Source organism: Arvicola amphibius, chromosome 7 (genome assembly GCF_903992535.2).
Source record: "Arvicola amphibius chromosome 7, mArvAmp1.2, whole genome shotgun sequence".
Taxonomy (NCBI): domain Eukaryota; kingdom Metazoa; phylum Chordata; class Mammalia; order Rodentia; family Cricetidae; genus Arvicola; species Arvicola amphibius.
In genome coordinates this window covers 73,314,305-73,333,044 of record NC_052053.1, presented here as the reverse complement: position 1 = coordinate 73,333,044, position 18,740 = coordinate 73,314,305, and the positions used below count along the sequence as shown (strand labels likewise).

Genomic DNA, 18,740 nt, shown 5'->3' with positions numbered 1-18,740 from the left:
CAGTGCAAGCACACAGTTTTCTTAGCCATCTTGTTAGCAAAGATCTTAGTGCCCACATCTTCTCTGGAGAGAAACCATTTCAAGATCTCATTGTCCGTCCAGTCACCTTCGAGTACCTTGTCTAGCTTTGTCTAGGTCTAAGAGGCTCCCAAATGAGCCTGAGCAGCTTATATGAGGATGGAGAAGCCTACTGCCCAAAGTCAGCCATGACAAGGATTCCCCCTGCTCTGGTTTGGACAAAGTCTGATAAAGCTGAGTGGCAGCTTAGGGAGGGCCTCACCCTGGCTGGCTGGAGAGGAGGGCAGGCCTTCCCACTCGAGCACAAGGATGTCACTGACGAAAGTGTTTCCAAACCTAGTCAAGCCCAGGGTCCCAAGGTGGGGCCCAGCCTTCCCATCATCCCTCAGCATAGAGGTTGCTGCAGACTCATCAGAATATCATAAACAAAACATCTTTATCCCACATATATGGACATTTACCACACAAGGTCAATCGTAGCCTGCCTTCCTGGAACCTACCATGTAGCTGTAGCAGCCATACCCTGAGCCCTGCACACACACACACACATGGACTGGCATAACCATTACCTTCTTTGAGCAGAGAAGGAAACTGAGGCTGGAAAATGAAGGTGAAGAGTCACCCAGCTTATAAAGCAGCAAAGCTGGTGGATCAAGGTCCACATTGCTACCCCACTACACCCCACCTCAGGCGGTACCATGAGAGCATAGAGAGGTATGGACACCCACCCTGAGCCAGCATCCACTGAACTTCACTGAACCAGAGCAGGGTTGTGCACTTGGGTGATGTTTCTATATCCCACTTCTTTCTGATGCTGTGCGTTTATGGCTCGGGACCCCCACTTGAAGGACCACAGCAGGTCCTTGGAGAGGAGCTGAGACATTCCTCATATGATACATATTGTGCAGAATACATATAAAGACATGTGAACACATAGACAGCCTATACTTGCATCTGAATGCACATGAGCATACTCTGTGCATGTGTGTACAAGCACATATAAACACACGTGCATACTCGCATGTGTGCATGTGAGCACATACATGCATATATACCTATACCCCTGTGCATCTGCTCATGTGTGCATGCTTGCTTGTATGTGTACATACATAAAAGCATGTCTCTGCATGTTCACATGTTGCAGGTTTATATATGAACTACTAGTGTACCCACATGCTTATACGCATGTATATATACATTCACACCCCTTCTGGACACTCAGATTTATTGTTCTTCCTTCCAGGGCCCACACATGATCCTGGCCTGCTGGTCCATTTCCCACTCAGAGCTCACTTGTCCCCTCCCACCAAAGCGCCCTGCAGCTGGGTCCTCCATCCTAAATCTTTGTTTATTTTATGGAAATTTTAATGAGTAAACGAACTGCCTTTCCAGACTGTGTTTCTCATCACTTTCTTGGGCTTTTTCTTCTAACTCATGAAAAAGAGGAAACTTCAGCTTAATACAAGTAAATGAAGTTGAACCCCTGCCCACCCCTGCTCCCCACATCCCAAAGAGAAGTGTTATTCCAAACTCAGAAACCACACTCTATATCCCATTCCAAACCCAAAGCCTTTGCCATGGCAGTCACGGGCTTCCACTCGCTCATCCTCCCCACCGTCACTCCCATCTGCCCAAGGTGCCAGAACCTCCTCCTAGCCAAGGGTTCCTGTGAGCAGCAGGTGAGCTGCAGCAACTCTTGGAATGAAGAGAAACAGAAGCAAAATGTTCCCCTCCAACCTACAAAACTCAAAGCCTGCACCCAAAGCTGCAGAGACACAATTCGGGTCCAGTTGACAGCTAGCCCAGGGGCCAGTATTCTATGACAAGTTGTCCTTGTTCCTGACTGCATCTGACCTGGGGTGTCTGTCACAATGGGCTTCTGCTTTGACCTGGGCTCAAGAAGGCCCCAGAGACAATCTAATGCAGCAAGACATCAGCCTGGACATACGGGTTCCCCAGACAAATGGAACAGACCACAACTGGCAGTACCGGGGACTCACAAGGAAGGGGTAGAGGGGACACCAACCTAGTGCCAGGATCAGTGGGAACTTCACTACCAAAATCTGTAGCAATAGGTGAGCTTGGACCTGAGAGGTCACAGTGAAAGAAAGACACAGTTCAGACAAGTTGACATCATGGCCACAGTAGTCTCTTCTGTCTGGGTCCAGCCCCACCTGAGCAGGAAACCCCCTAGGGGGAGCAAATCCCCCTAGTTCTGAGACAGAGCTGGACTCCCATTTCCTTAGAATTCACGTGAGCAGCCAGACATGGAACCTTATCAACCAGACATTAATCATCCACAGCAATTAGGTACCCAAGACCACGCGCAGGGAATCTGATGAGCCCAGAACAGAGGAAGCCCGGAGCGCTACACAGAACCCCTGGGTAAGCGACAGCAAAAGAGACGAAAGCACAGCGTACCCACAGCAGAGGGCTAGGCTACCAAGCGTGGATTACCCAGCCGTGAGGTGTAATTGCAAGGACGAACATGAATGTGATGCTTCCCTTCCAAAACAATTCGAGGAACGTCAAAATTTTTCTCCTCTGGGCTGGTGTGACTCATGTTTTTAATAGAAGAACTTAATTTTACTCGGGAGGAATTTGGGCTCAGAAAAACATTGTCTAAGAAACACTCGTTTTCTACCCTGGACAACAGGAAGTGTCAGCACCGCCCTGAGAGTAAAAATAAAGACCCTGAGCCAGTCTCCCAGACCTTGCCATGAGCCACGGGGTGTGTCCCCCAAACACTGAAACTAAGGGCAGTGAAATTCAAAGAGAAAGTGGAGAGTTAAGTCAGACGGGTCCTAGCTCAGCCCAGTGGTCCCGGGCAAGTCCTGTCGCCTCTCGGGGACACATCAGAGCAATATCTGTTGAAGAAACTTGGCAGTGATGCACAGGGGCACCTGGACCACTCCCCAGAGGGGCAACCTACATGACCAAGTGCACAGGCACTCAGCTAAGGTGGATCTTTTTCCTGATCTCTAGGGATAGGATGGCACAGCTCCCCACATCTACTGAAGAGGAACAAGCTGCGCACTGTGGCCATCTGGAAGTGTTCTGTCTAGAAGGGCAGGGTGAACAGGAACAGCACCCACAGAGAGACTGAGCCCAGGAGACTGGTCCAGCCTACTCTAATTCTTAGATTCCAAAGATAGCATAGGGAACCCGGGATCCTGGGTCACCATAGATTAACTGCCTCTTTGGCAAAGGCGATGCGATGGCCCGCCCCGTATGTTCCCAGCTGGTATCTGCAGAGACCCCAGAATGCACGAACTCCTAGCCTACCTCTCTTTGCCAGGACTCCAGCGAGTGACAAGGTTTCCACAGATCTGAAACTAGGGTGTGTGGGCTACAAGCTTCCCACAGTCTCTGTACCTGGCAGGATACTGTGGCATTTTCTGTCCCTTTTTCTTCCCAGTGGACCTTCTTATTCACATAGGCCCAGCAGGTTCTAGTTGGTACTACCTGTCATCCTGAAGGAGAGGAGGGATCACGGGAGCTGAGGCACCCACCTCCATGTGTAAGAGGACTCAGCAGGGGAGTTTCCTATCTGACGGTGCTAGAATGAAGGATGCTATCAGATGTTGGTGTCATACATGCTGGGACTGAGTGTTACTGACCAAGGTCTCTCTGTCCCTGTCCCTCAGTCTCCTCCCTGCCCCCACCCTGCAATTAAGAACAGATATGCAAATGTCCCTCCCCAAATCTTCCCCAGCCCTGCCCCAGCCAAGGGAGAGGCACTAATTTATAAGTTGCAGATAATGTCACCGACCATTCATCCAAATGTGTCACTAACATCCCATTAGACTGTAATTATTTTTTAATTAAAACTAAGAAAACTGGCATGCCTGTGCCGACTTTATGCATCTGTTATGGGTTAAAATAGCTTTTAAAAAATGTTTCAGAGACCACAGTCTATTGTGGCCGCGGCCTCTGCCAAAGAAAACGCAAGCTTGCTTATTTTCTCCATGGGGCGCAACAGTGCCTGTGTGTGCCGGCACAGAATCGGCTGGCCGTGAAAAGAATTCTAAATAAAACACAAACATGGGATTTGGCAACGCCACAGAAGCAAGCTTAAGACTAATTCCAGCATGCGGACGACGCTCACATAGTAAGTCTGGCTCCAGCATAAATGAAACCAGGCACTGTAAAATACCGCGGCAAGTCGGAGCCTCAGCTTAAAGAGACAGGACGCTGACTGCAGGTATCCGAGCTTAGAGAGCCAGCTCGCGTTGCCTCCATAAATCCATAGGCTATTAGCTGCCCGCATCCAGCCAATCCGTTCTTAAAGAGATGCGTGTTAGGAGAGAAAGGAAGAGTAGATCAAGGAATGAAAACCATCACTTTACACTTGACTCTCCGGGCTGAGATTCTGGGGGTGGGTGGACTGTGCTCTTTATCTCAATTAGAGCAGAAAGGCCCTGAGACCTCAGACACACAAACCAACCCAAAATGGAAGGAAGAGAGGCAGCACGAAACGGGTAGGTGGAAGATAAGATGCCCAGAAAGGACGGACAGAGCTGGAAGTCAGGGCTGGCTGGAGTCACACCAGAGAATATCTCCACCCAGGAAACGGCTGCTGTGACGGTAATTACAGTTATAACAACAATAAAACTTAACAGTGACACCAGGCCAGCTGCTGCTTGAGGCAGTGAGCGATCACAGCCAGGGAAGATGCAACAGGAACATTTCTGAAGTTGCCACGCCTCAGTTTCCCCATCTGTAAAGTGGGCGTGATAACAAAGCCTTCCTCACAGAGCAGGGCAGGAAGTGCTGAAGAGAAGCTAGTGGTAAGCGTGGGTCCTGTTGTCACGGCCGACCAGACTCAGTTGGCAGCACTCCCATCTTTCAGATGAGGACACAGGCTCGCTCACCCACCCACAATCACAACTTGTCACAGCCAGAACGAGAACTCAACATCCACTTCAAAGCCTTTGGTCTCCCTGCACACATTCATGGGTGGCTACACTCTGGACTGGCCACTGGGTCTTAGCCTAGGTACGGCGATCTCCCCAGCAGGTACTGGGAAGAGAATCTGTCTTCAGAGACACACTCACACCAAGGTCACAGCAGGTTGCAATGCTAAGCCATGTGAGCATGCACCACAACCCAGGAAGAGCATGCCTGTACCAGAGACACACCAGACAGATGGTACTGTCGTGACAACGCACACTACATTCACATAGAGAATCACAGTACACCTACAAACACCAATATAAACACACATTGGTATGCACACACGCATACAAACACAGACACAGCTACACACCTACCTACAGGCACAGGTATATGCAAGCACATACACACAGGGCTTTTTATTACAGAGACTACGCCAGGCCCAACAACCCTGGCAGAGGCAATGGGAAAATGGGGAGATGGCATGAGGCAATGTTTGGCTCCTAACATGAAGACTTAGAGTCCTTTCCCTCAGGCCCCAGTTATCCCTTAGCAGACTGGGCTGGTCCCACCACTAGCCCCCACCCACCTTCCCAACCCACAACTGAGCCAGCTGTCAACTGGCCAATGCAAGAGCTACCTGTCCAGGTGTGACCAGGACATCCCCGGCTGCATCACCCATAGAAGCCACAGTCTGACTCTCAAGAACTACCCTTCCAGCAAACACACGTAGGAAGGTAGGGCTGAGGACAGGGCTCCTTAACGTCAGACCCTGCTCCCCCAGAGGCTGTCACCCAGCATGGTGACATCATTATATTCTGGTGGGCTCTGAGATCTTCTTCCTGAGATGATGCCTGGCGTCCCAGAAGACATGGGCTAAAAATACTCCTGGCTTCTCAGAGCTGGTTTGCAAAAATAATTATGTTTTCTTAAAAAAAATAGTTTATAGGCAAATGTGTGTCCAGCTATTTTTAGCTTCTATTCAACTCAGTTAATTTTTTCCTTATAATCATTATAGGCTTTTTGAACCCCCCAACTCCAAATACATCCACACTCTCTCTAAACTCTTGACTTGACATGGGACTGGTGGGGACAGATGTGGCCACACAGCCTGCCATAGAGCCTGAGAACTGGCCAGGCAGCTGAGAACCATGACATTCCTGTGGCCATCTTGTCGAGGACCCACTCTGGAGTCCAGCACGGGAATATCACACAGTGTCTAGAACTGCCCCGGCAGACCTCGGCATCTCCCCAAAGGAACCAAAGTGGGGTTCCTGGCCTGGAGAGGCCTACAGTACAACAACAAGGGGAATGCGTGGGGTTGGCTAGTGAGACCCCAAATGTTCTACATGCCCGCGACTAAATCAGTGCAAGCCATGTGTGACCTTATTTAGAAAAGGGGTCTCTGTGGATAAAATTAAGGATTGTGATAGGAGACCACCCTGGTCGGTCTAGGTGAACCTTGAGTCCATTGTCTAAAAGAGGATGTGGTGGATTGCTGAGGGCATCACGTGGCTACAAAGGCAGGGATTAAGGCGACGTGACCAGAGGCCAAGGGACTCTTGGAATTACTTGAAGGTGGATGAAGCTTGGAAGGACCCTCAGCCATAGCCTCTAAAGGAAGCCAATGCCTCGGCTTTGAATCTGTCATTTCCTCAACACCCAGCTTGTGTTCATTTGCCACAGATAGGCATGGGACACTCACAAAGGGCATGGGAGAGAAGACGCAGTCCTGAGCAATCATCTATATAGAAGTATCATAATTACTGTGCCAGTCTACAAGGGACCCAAGGCCAATCACTAGATGCCCTTTCTCCAGTTGCGGGAGTGAGACCGGCAAAAGGATCCCCTGTGAGACAGAGAAATCCCTGAGGCTCAGAGAGGGCAATGTGTTACCCTTCTTAACACAGAACTTTTCTGTCACCCAATCTGCCTAGGTTTCATCCCCAAATCTTCATACTAGTTTAGCTGACTGCTTAAAACCAGCTAACTGAGAAGACAAAGTTGTCATGAGGGAAGTTAAGGGGCTGAGACCCTCACAAAATATTAAATCAAGTAACTCAAAGCACTGGCTAAGCCAGTGGGGCCTGGCTTCAAATCACACCCAGGGTACACTGACTATGAACTTTCAGTTGGTTCCCATCTCTCTGAAGAACGTCTTCCTTAGCTCTAAAACCCAACAACTGGAGCCTTGTGCAACATGAGCAAGGATACAGAATGGGGCAGCCTCTATAGAGAAGTTGGGCAACTGCCTTCAAACTAAATGCAGGGTCTTCTATGATCCAACTATACCACTTCTAGGCACACACCCAAAAGAACTTAAGCAGATGTGTACGCCCAGGGCCACAATGGTAGTGTTGACACCAGGCTGTGGAAGCTGTCCAGTGCCCACCGATGGATGGATGCAAGAGCAAATGTAATCCATACACACAAGGGACAAGTACACAGTCCCGAATGGAAAGACATGACACCTGCTACCAATGAGCCAAGGAACATAGACACACTCACTCACACACATGCCATACACTTCATCCCACCCATACAAAGGCCCTGGAGCTGTGGCATTCACACAAACAGGAAGTAGGACGGTGGCTGCCAGGAGCTGGGAGAGGAGAAATGGAGTTGCTGTTCGATGGGAGACTGAATTCTGTTAGAGATGAGACAGTTCCAGAGATGGAAGGAGGTGACCGCCACATAACTGCAATATGCTTAGAACAACTAGAGTGCATACTTAAAAACAGTAAATAAATAAATACATAAATAAATAAAGGGGTTAGGGTTGCAGCTGAATGGCAGAGCACACCCCAGCAAGCTCAGGGCTCTAGATGTAGCCGTCAGCACTGGCAGTGATAGCACCTACCAGAATTGTAAGTCTTACAGCTAGTTATCAACAATAAAAAATATTTCAGGTGGTATGGGTGCACCACAAGAGGAGGCGGATCTCTAAGTTTGAGGCCAGCCTGATCTACAGAGCAAGTTCCAGGACAGCCAGGGCTACACAGAGAAACCCTGTCTCAGGGGGAAAAAAGAAACTTCATGGCCCTACCTTCGAACTACTGTGACCTGCAATCCATCAGGGGCCGAGAGTGCCACTCAGTCGATATGGTGCTTGTCTAGCGTGCACGAGACCCTGAGTCTGATCTCCAGGACCACAGGAACTGGGCGTGGTAGCACAGACCTGCAATGCTAGCCCTGAGAGAGAGGCAGCAGGTTCAAGGCTGATCTAGGCTACCTGAGACCCTCTCTCAAACACAGAATTAAACAAAAGCCTGGGGCATACACACCATGGGCCACCAATCGATGGCTTCTCTTATGATTAAATACAGAATAAATGAGATGGCTAATAAAAACACAAGGAGATTCAGAGTAACAGAACGAAGTCTAAATGTAACTAAGGCCAGGTTAAGCTCAGTTAGGGTCACAGACACACATTCCCACCCAGCAGAGCAGGCCTCACCCATCAGCCAGTCGCCACCTTATTAAGAAAGGCAATAATTAATGTCCAGTTTTATGAACTGATCCCATCTGCCTGTTTCTGCAGATAGTCACTTCGGTTTTGCATTAACCTCCTTGGAGAGGACCCGAGCCCTCCGACCCCTTCTACAGAAACCATAAAATATAGACGGTCTTATTATCCAGGGCCCATAGGAGCACTGTGATTCATGTCTGTGCCTCCCCCTACTTGTACCTGCCATGTAGAAGCTGCAAAAAGGGCAGTGGTACCCAGACTCAGGAAACACCGTCCAATACCAATCATGCTACATGCAGATGCCAGAGTCTTCCTCACTTGTGCATTCTGGGAGAAGCCAACCCCCAAGGAGAATCTGGATTCAAAACGCAGAGGGCCCTAGCCAAGGATCTCATGTGCACTGGGATTGTGAAGACCGCCTGAGGACCACTGTTAGGTATAAGTCCCCGAGGGAGAAAGAGAAGTCAAGGGTACTGCCTCCACCACCTGTGACTACATACCAAGGTAATGTGCCACCTCCTGGTATTATAATGTTCAGAGAGGGGGCCACAGAACTGGTCAGGACATGGATCCTCTAAGGTCTGATGGGGACTGGAAAACCTCAGACTTCCCATGGCTTCTTCCCACTGCTGGATTAAACTGGTCAGTCTTAATCGTGTTTGGAATTTCATGGTTTCAACTACTGGGAATTATTGTAACACGCCTACAGTAGACAGCCTTTCCCCTTCTGCCCCTGCAAGCTCAGAGCTCTGAGTTCAGTCCCTAGCAATAGAAGAGGGAGAAAAATAAAAGTCAAAATCGTAATTCTTATGTATACTTATAATTTTTTTAAAAAAATCCCATGATCACATCCTTGTACCATTGCAGCATCCAATGTGTCCTCCCAACCCATACCACAACAGCAAACTCAGCTTCTCCCTGAGTGTGGGGACTGAACTACAGGGTAGAAAGAAAGCAATCCTCCGCAGACTCCTTGACTATGGACCTGCCCTGCATCTGCTCACCTTGTTGGGGCCCCTGAATGTCCAGCAGCGTCCTGTGCACCTTCATGCAGACCCTGCCACAATCTCAGGAGAAGCAGATAGCACAGAAACAGCCAGTGGCAGGCCAGATTCCCACCCAGACATCAGAAACCCAGTCTTAGGGCAATTTGCCAAGCTAGTCCGGTGCAGGGCCACCTCTCTTCGTTATGTCCCTCTTAAGTGCAGTCATACATGGAGGCTAAAGTCAAAGTGCCCACTGTCCAAGCAGGATCGAAAGGCAGCCTTTCCCACCTCCTACTCAGGCATCTCCAGCACATTCTGGTCCTCAAACACCCCAGGGTTCCATTTCTAGGTGTGGTCAATAAAACGAAGAACCCAGGGGGTACTCTGGAGGATGATGTCCGAACATCAGTTGGTTTCTTACCAGCACGCTCCACGTATGTCAGGCAGGTCCAGCTCCTGCAGCCCAGCAGGAGTGGGGAGGTGACGGGCAGAAGCACATCTTCAAGGCCAAGCAGAGCTCAGGCTGCCTCTGCGGGTTTGGTGCTGTGTGATCTGGAAAGGGTAGCCTCTGCTCCCTAAGAGGAGCACACTCACACAAGACGTCAGGCAAGGACCATAACTGGTGCATACCGGGTTTTGTAGATAACAGCAGCAAGTTCTAGAAGCATTGAGAGTGATGGCCCTTGCTCCCCTTTCATTCATGCTAAGAAACTGGCAGGTGAGGATAGGCACAGAGCCGGTAGACTGGTCATCACAGGGCCTCTGTACCCAAGGTCATCCAGCCTGATAGCTCAAGCCCTGGCAACACCCTGGCAGAAGTTTCTCAGTGCCCTCCCAAAGAGGGTATTTTTTGCCCCATTTGACAAGTGAGGAAACTGAGGCTCAGAGAAGGAGAGTGGACAGTCCTAGGGTCATGCATTCATACTCATTAGCACAGAGACTGGGACCAAGGATGTCCTAGGTCTGTGAATCATGTCAGCGTAATTCAAACAAGAGTCTATGTTGCAGTTCCCAGAGCCTGGACAGCAGCCATAGAGGCACGGAGGTCTCATATCAGGGACATGCACAGGGGAGTGCCCTACAGCAGAGGCAAAGAAAAAAGAAAAAACTCATCAGAGTCCCAGGACCACATACATGGCTCAGTGTTGTCACAAATGCTACCTGCTGCCAAGTCCAATGCACAGGGCATCAAGCCTGGTGGCACCATGGAAATTGGTTTGTAATCATCACTGACAGGTGTCCTTCACCAGTTCTCAGTGTGAACTCAAGGGGTCTCAGAACGCAGGCTGGGCATGTAGCACCATCAGAAGAGTGCTTGCCTCGCACATATGAAGCCCTGGGTTCAGTCCTTAGCATGGTATGAAATAGGGCACAGTAGTATAGACCTGAAATCCCAGTGCTCCCAGTTAAGACTAGAGATCCGAAGTTCAAGGTCATCCTCTGTTTCAAAGAGAGTTCAAGGTCAGTCTGGGATACAAGAACTGCTGTCTCAAAATGAAAAGAGAGGCAGTATGGTCTAGCGGGCAGAGCCCGAGAGACGTAAAGCCATTTTTCATGCCAACCATTCATATCTTATGGTGTCTTCCTCACTGCCTGGCTCACTTGCCCTGTCTAGATATTGAAGTGGTCAGAAGAGAAGTCCAATCAGGACCACTAATCCTGGTTCATTAAGGGTTAATTTGAACCTCAGGTCACACATAGCAAACTCCTCTCTGGATGGGATTCCCTCCACTTAGAGGGTGGTGCCCAGCCTCTCCCGCCACTGTCAACTCCCCTTTAGAGGAGCCTGTGGCTGCCTAGCACTGAGGTCTGTGATGTCCACAGCCAGCGCTGGGTCTTCGCATCCACTAACTGCTTGGAAGTGCTGCATCCAGCACTGCATTAAAAATTAATTACACATGCTATTTTATTGCCAGTCCATAATGTAATGAGCACCAGCTGTGCTAAACAGCCAAACTCCTTTTTAAGACAGCTATAAAAAAAAAAAAAAGGAAGAAAGAAAGAAAAAGAAACTGCTCTTCCAAATGCCTCTCCTGTCAGAGCAGAAAAACAGCAACATCTTGTACAGATCTGAACAGAATTCTTTGATTGAGCTTTGCCTTCCGAAGGGCCAGCAGAGGGTGACATGGTGTCTGCAGAGGGTGCAGTAGCGTTTGTGTGGCTGGAATGACCCCTTTCATCGGAGGGCAGTCGCCCCCGTGAGTGCTGCCCTGATGGGCCAGCTGCAAGCCCCTTCCGGACCCCACTGCCCAATGTGCTAAGAGGTGCAACTTGTCAGTTACATGGACAGTGGCCTTTTTCTTGAGTCCACTAAATACTTGTCAACCTTGGCTACCTCCGCCAACATGAACACAAGCATCCTGAACACCCAGCAGCCTTGCAGCTCTCTATGGGCCACTCCTGGGAATGCTTCCAGGCAGGGAGGAGAGTGTGCAGGTCTCGGGCAGGCCCTGGAAGACAGCAGTTACAGTGGGACCACTTCAAGATGACAGAGACACCAGAGCCAACCTTAGAAACTAGCCCCCAGGAATTGGCAACCTCATAGGGCGAGACCACCAATGTCTCTGTCGTATAGACATCGTGAAGGATAAATGACTGAATGAATTTTTTTTTTGAGACAGCGCTTCACATGGGGCTGGCTAATCTATAAACTTGATGTGTAGCTGAGGATAACCTTGAACTTCTAATCCTCCTGCATTCATTTCCTAAGTGTGAGAATAACATGCTTGCCCCACATGCCTGCTTTTCACAATGTGGGGCTAGGCATTGAACCCAGAGCTTCACATCTGCTAGGGAAGCACTCCCCCACCTGAACTACATCCCCATAGAGCTCTCTAAACTTTTAATAACTCCACCGAGCCAGCCATTGACAAAGGGACCTGGAGAGCTCAGAAAGTGTCCCGCCCAACCCCCCAAAAGCATTACACCACAATCAAGCTCACAAGCTCACTTCTCCCCAAAGGTCATCACACACCTGCCTCACACTCAGTCCCTACTACACCCTCGTGGCCCTCCCTCCACCTTTGGTCCCCAGCGAGGCTTGAATGCCACCCTCTACCCCTGCCGCCCAGCGCCCAGCACCCAGCACACCACACCCACCAGGCAGTGAAAACCAAGGAGAACTGCCAACCTCTGTCCTCTGGGAGAGTGGCTGCCCTGTGAGCCCCTGCTGCTAATCAAACCCAGTCCAGAGAGAAACTCCAGCTCCATCTTCGTTTTTTGGTACGAAATGTGCAACGGGCAGACCATATCATTAACATAAAACTTCCCGAAATAAGGCCGCTTTCCAGACAGACTGTATTAATCGCATCAAGCCTCCACGGCTAGGGTGGTCTGATCCTAGGCATCCCATTGGAGGGCTCCGGTTATTAAAAAACACACACAAAACGAACGCTGGGATATAATTGAAGGAGGAGAAAACGATAGATTCTACTGTTAAACCCTACTATTTACTTACAGGTATTCTTTTATCTTTATTGTCCCTTTAACCCATGCCAAGAAACCCCAGACTAGTTAAATAACACAGCAAGCACAATTTCAGTAGAAAAGTAAATTGAATTTAACTTTACAAGATTGCCCTGTGATTTCAGCATATACTAATGACTACAACTGACTCCCTCTATTAAATCCAAACACTTCCACTTCCCTGAGCCTGGATGCTGTGTGTTCTTGCGTGAGACCTTGAACTTCGCCAAGCACATGCATTAATCACTCTGGCTGATGACCATTTACAGCTTCTAAATATGCAATGAAGTTCCCCAGTTCCCGTTCCACCTCCTAACGCTGGTGCACGATGAAGCTGGCCAAGAGACGAAATGCTTTTAAGCATGGAAACCAGGGATGCGGTTTAAAGGAGGCTCTCACCCAGTGCCAGATTCGTAACACCATCAGGTTGCGAAACCCCTTCTGCTAGCGTATGAATCATGCCGTCTGCGGGGCTTGTTGCATGCTGAGTGCTGTTCTGAGTATCTGCCCCAAATGACCTCATGAAAAGTCCTCCAAACAACTGTAGAGCCTGTCCTATCCTTACGCCCATTTCACAGATGAGAGGACTGGAGAAGCAGAGGGGACAAAGATTGACGTGGGTGTGGCCACATGGCTAGCTACATACTTCACCCACGGAGGCAGCCTGATACGTTCTGAAGGCCACTTTTTGATCATGATGCCTCAGAGTAGGGGAGAATTGAGGACAAGATGGAGTCCAGTGACTTTCAGCTGTCATTTGAGTGTCCTCAAATTCTGCCTTGAGACCCTAGCCAGGCCCACAAAGGCTCAACTCGTTCTAGTCCACAGATACACTCATGCACGGAATCTTGCCTTTCAATAGCACATTCATACATATGTGAGGGGGTTAGTTCTGGGTTTTTGTTTTTAACAGGAAAAGGAGGTGAAGCTTAAAGAGGGACAATGACATGTTCAAGGCCTCTCTGCTCCTTAGGTGGCACGGGATAGGCCAGTTGGCTGTGGCTCTTGACTGCACAGCCACCTTGATAAATCCGAAAAGATCTTTCAGCTGCCAAGAGCACCTTGACTCAAGGCCACAGAGGATCTCTGTGGAATCCACAAAATAATAAGCCCCTGTGTCCCTTCTTGCGGCTAGAAGCATCTGAGGGAAGCGTGGGTGAGGGGTCCCAGCAGAGCCTGGGTGTATCTGGGTAGCTTTCTCTCCTATGAAATCACACCCTTCTATAAAAATTAAAAAAAAAAAAAAAACTCAGAGCGTGTTCGTGGGCATGCAATTAACCTGCGCAAAGCTCAGGCCTCCTGAGTTAATTTGAAGAGATAGGTTCAAAGCGCCCTGATCAGAAAAGGGACAGAGCACACTGAGTACAGTCTTTGCGGCCCCTCCTTCCTCGAGGGTTCCTGGCGATTTTATGCCTCCTCTGCAGCTACTAATTAAACAGGCACTAAAAACACTTCAGCAAACAGCCCAGTGCCAGAAACAGAACCAAAGGGACAAAACATACCCGAAGAGGACACTTGAATGTGTTGAAATTTATCAGAAAATACAGCACAGAGGTACGGAGCCTGATGCAGGCTCAGTTAACAAGGCAGAACAAGGGCTAAGAACAGTGCTGGATATGGGGCAAAGAATGGGAAGAAAAACAGCAGGTCCCTTAGGAGCCAGCTCCTAGTGAGGTCCCAGGGCTCACCCTCGCTGCTCCTCCCCTCCCCAGCAGTGGAATCACCACACAAGGGCAGGACGGCACAGAGCCCTGAAGTTCATGGTGGCCGCTGTACCACAGATGAAGCAGCCATTTCTGTGTTCCTCCCTCCCTTCCCATCAGCCTCAGGATAGATCTCCATGCCCATACTGTGAGCTGAAGGTAAAGAAGAGACCCACATACTTGACTACCTGTGTCTGCACATGGCCTACTAAGGACCTACTGTGAACTAAGGCGTGAGCAAATCTGAGCTGAGATCTCGGGGTTCTAAAGCTCACCTACAAAGTGGGAAAGAAAAACCTTGGCACAGGCACAGATGCCTCATACATGACAGACAGCTGCACTAAGAGAACCAGTAGTGAGGACAGACTGACAGCAGACTCCCCTGGCTGCCAAGGCCCTACAGACCTTGTCTGTCTGTCCTCCATTGGGCCTAAGCAGAGGTCATGTGGCTAAATGAGCTAACCCCAAGACTAAGCCCCATTCTTGAATGGGGCTCAGTCATGGCCTCCCAGTCTTTGTCCCTCCCACTCATTTTTAAAATGAGGACAGGAATGGTTCCTGCTCACACTTGACACAAAGGTACCAGGAGAGCCAGGTCAAATCAAAGGCAGCTCAAGCATCCACTCTGGCAGTTCCTAAGGAGGGCCAGCCCAGCAGAGGGTTAAGCACACTGCAGTGGGCACCCCGAGACAAAGAGATCATGTTTCTACATGCAGAACTTGACCGAGTCCAGCCATAAACACTCAGGCTGATCTTTGCCAAGTGCAGCCCCCTAAGTGGGTGCGGGGCTGCAAGGCTACAGCACGCATTACAAGGATCCGGGAAACAGGGCAAGTGCCAGACCAGCAGTCACCCCAAGGTTGGTGAGCAGGGTCTCCCACAGATTCCCAAAACAGATCTTCCAAGGTACAGGAAGTTTCAGTCACCTTGGGGAACAGGCTAGCCAGGAAGGAAGCCTGGTAAGTTGTTTTGGTCTCTGCTGTATGCACTCAAGACATAAGCCCAGTAAGGTCCTGGTCCTGATGTCAGAGCCAATGACATAACCACCTGTCAAGGCAGGAGTATGGGGCGGGAGTTGGGGAGGGAGGTGCTGAAGGCTGCCAACCTCCCCACTGACAGGGAGACCAGGGAAGTCTTACCCCGGAGCAGGGGCTACTTGTGACCTTGTGCAAAAGCAAATCTCCAACAAGAGAGGTCTCTGAGACAGGGTCAATGAAGAGCAAAGCCGGCCCAATCAGAATAGTTTTCTTTTCATAGCTCGCCTCAAGAGAAAGCTTGCAACGTGCCTGGCAATGAAGCAGGGACAGATTGAATGTGTACCAGCGCTGCAGCCACCCTCTCCCTTCCTGGCCCTGGCCACGGAAACCAGGCCACAGCTGCTCGCCACGTGAGTCTGTGTCAGCATCCTGGCTCCCGAAGCCACAGTGTGTTGCAAACCAGGCCCCCACCATGAGGCTGCAAGGAGGGCCTTCTCCCCTCGACCTCGTGGGGACCCCAGGCCACTGAAGTCTGCGTTTGTGTAGGGAGACAGAGCAGGCCCTGCCACCACCTGGCTGTGGGCGCCCTTTGCGTGACCAGCAGCTTCAATGCCCTCCAACAGCAGCAGAGGGAACTGGAGCAGGTCTGGGGGCTGTCCAGAGCTACCAGCCTTCACAGTCTCCGCCCCAGACCCCACAATGTTTCACTGCTACCCGTGGCCACAGCTTTTTTAAAAGGCTCCTCTTTGGGACGACTTTTTTTTTTCCCTTCCCTCTAAGTTAATGGGCAACACATTGTCCCAAAGAGAAAGTCAGCATTTTGAACAGCTCCAGCACTGTACACAGACAAGCCAGGAATCCTCTCCTACCCTTGTCTGGGGTGGGTGGCAGAGAGGCAGAGGCAAGGGGTAGAAGAAAACTTCAGATGTTACGTGTTATCCAATTAAACTTGGCTAAACAGCCCAAAGAGATGAAACTTGGAAGTTGGGCAGTGCATTCTGGGAGTGAGACTCTCAGAATTTGGGGGCGGGAGGAATGCATGAAAGCAATGCCCCCTCCCCCGACACCCTAGGAACTGTCACGAGTTTACAAATCAGTTGACATCCATTGCCACTTCCGCTGTCATGCCCCCTCCCAAAAAAAAAGCTTTCTGAGAGAGGGAGGGGAGGTGCATCTCCCCTGGGACCCCACCTTGTGCCTCCAGCTCTGCCCGGGGCACAGCCCGCCATCCCAGGAGCCCGCCTCCCCCACCGCAGCGGCTCTGTTACCTGACAACTGACACTGGCATCCAAAGGGAGCCTCCATCTGACCCTCACCCTGAGTCCCGTCGCCCGAGACAGGGCGTGCGCCACAGCAAGGCAGCGGGAAGCAGGGAGGGAGAGCGCCCAGGGCACGCAGAGGTGAAGTAATCACGGATGTGGGAGGGTGGGAAGAGGAGGCAGCTATGGGGGCCATCGGTGGCAGCTGGGCAGGCCTGCACGGCCCTGGAGAAAAAACAATAGAAAAGACCGGTCAGTTGGGCCCTGGACTGTACAAGAGGCTTAGGGCATAGAGGGGGCTTGGGTCACAGGGCTACAGCACAGCCTCCAAGAGGGTTTGGCCTCGAGGACACCAGCCTTTTAGGGATGGCAACTGGCGCACGAGCAAGGGACTAAGGGTCAGGGTGCACAGTAGAGGGGCTACACCTATAGCTGCCAGATAGTTTCTGAGGGACCCTATCTTTCAGGGCCTAGTGCAGGATGATAGGGCACAGAAGGCCCGTGAGGGCAGTACTCCCAGTTAAGGTTCCCTACGCGGGGTCTTCCGGAACAAACCAGAACAGGCTTCAATTGAGGATTTTTTTCTCTCAAAAGATGAACAACGCCTTTTCGTACAAGGTAGGAAGCTGTACTGTATCAGGATAGGTTCTCTGGGCAGGCCCAAGTCACCTCAAGGCTGCTTCCAAGGCTCTAAACCCTGATGACTTCCTGCCTAGCTCATCACCTGAGGCTTCTCTCCAGGCCCTGACAAGCAGCACCCAAGCCCAGCAGCTCATGAGATGCCTACCTCCTCCTCCTCCCTCTACCACAAGAAGGCCTAACACGGCCCAGATACCTCTTAATGTCTTCACCTCAGCTCAGGAGTTTCTCCACTCCTCATGTGACAGCATTGAATAGGAGGGCTAGGGAGCTGCTGCCTCGCCCCCACCCGGCCCCACAGTGAGTCTCCAATGCCAGCAAGGCCTGTGTTTGATTTGGCCGTTTATCTTACATGGTTAAGAGACCACCAGGGCAAAACATTTGTGTGAAGCCCTTGCCAAAGCCACAAGTGAAGAAGCCCAAATTCCCTGGGTAAATAATCGAGCAGAGAAGCATCAGGGAGACAAGAAAACATCAGCAAGATGATGGGCAGCTAAGCCTCACCAGCCCTCCTGGGGAGGCCAAAGCCTCACCTCCTGGCACCTGCAGATCTGCACAGGTGGGCATCTGCCTACCCCACAGCCACCACGGGGAACTCCCTCCTCCCAGGAGAGCCAGAGAACCATGCATGCCCAGTAGAAGCCGGAACCCTGTCAATCTTCTCTAATCCAGTTTTCTAACATGCCCCTGAGCACGAGGATGGAAGACACCCACTGCACTGACCCAAACAGATGCCACAGCCGCAGAAATCAGCAAGCCCGAGCAGTTGCGGGTCTCCTCAAAACCCCACTGCCAGCATGTAATATAGGCTAAAGGTAGGCAGGGCATCTGAGGAGCGTCCCCAGCTTGGAGCTCACCGCTGCCCAGCCAAGAGGCCAGAGCCAGCAGTGACACTGTTGGACCCCACTGAGGTAGAGATATACTGATACAAGGCCCCGGATGTTTCTGGGCTGGCACAGCCCTAGGAGGGTATGGTCAATAAGCCCATAATGGTTCCAGTACCAAACATAGAGCAGAAAGTCACACCGCCGTTTTCTTAATGGGACTCAAGTCAAGACGATCTGAGGCTGTATCATCTAGCTCTCCCAGAAGGCCAGTGCTTGCCTCAAAGCCCAGATACCATACTTCACCCAGTCCAGTTGAATTCCTGTGTGGGTCCTCCTTTTAGACCCTGGAGAGCCCAGGATCATCAGAAGCCATCATCACACTAAGCATATGGGAATTTGCACTAAGTATAAGACAGCCACCATGCTTAATAGGGAGCGTCACCTCCCCTCCACAGGGGGAAACTGAGGCTCAAGAGGGAGGACATGAATACAACAGTGACT

At 50.6% G+C, this 18,740-nt stretch overlaps 1 protein-coding gene across 5 annotated transcripts in view; it reads right to left on the bottom strand.

Moving 5' to 3' along the window:
- Positions 1–18,740, bottom strand: part of Bcl11b (BAF chromatin remodeling complex subunit BCL11B) — an 85,819-nt gene that overhangs the window by 31,357 nt on the left and 35,722 nt on the right. For 2 of the 5 annotated variants that reach the window (XM_038337603.1, XM_038337604.1), the window contains exon 3: positions 16,783–16,998. The exons of the other annotated variants lie outside the window; for them this stretch is intronic. In XM_038337603.1, coding sequence (XP_038193531.1) covers positions 16,783–16,998 — 216 coding nt within the window. The remainder of the gene's footprint in view (positions 1–16,782; positions 16,999–18,740) is intronic. 5 annotated transcript variants of the gene reach the window in all.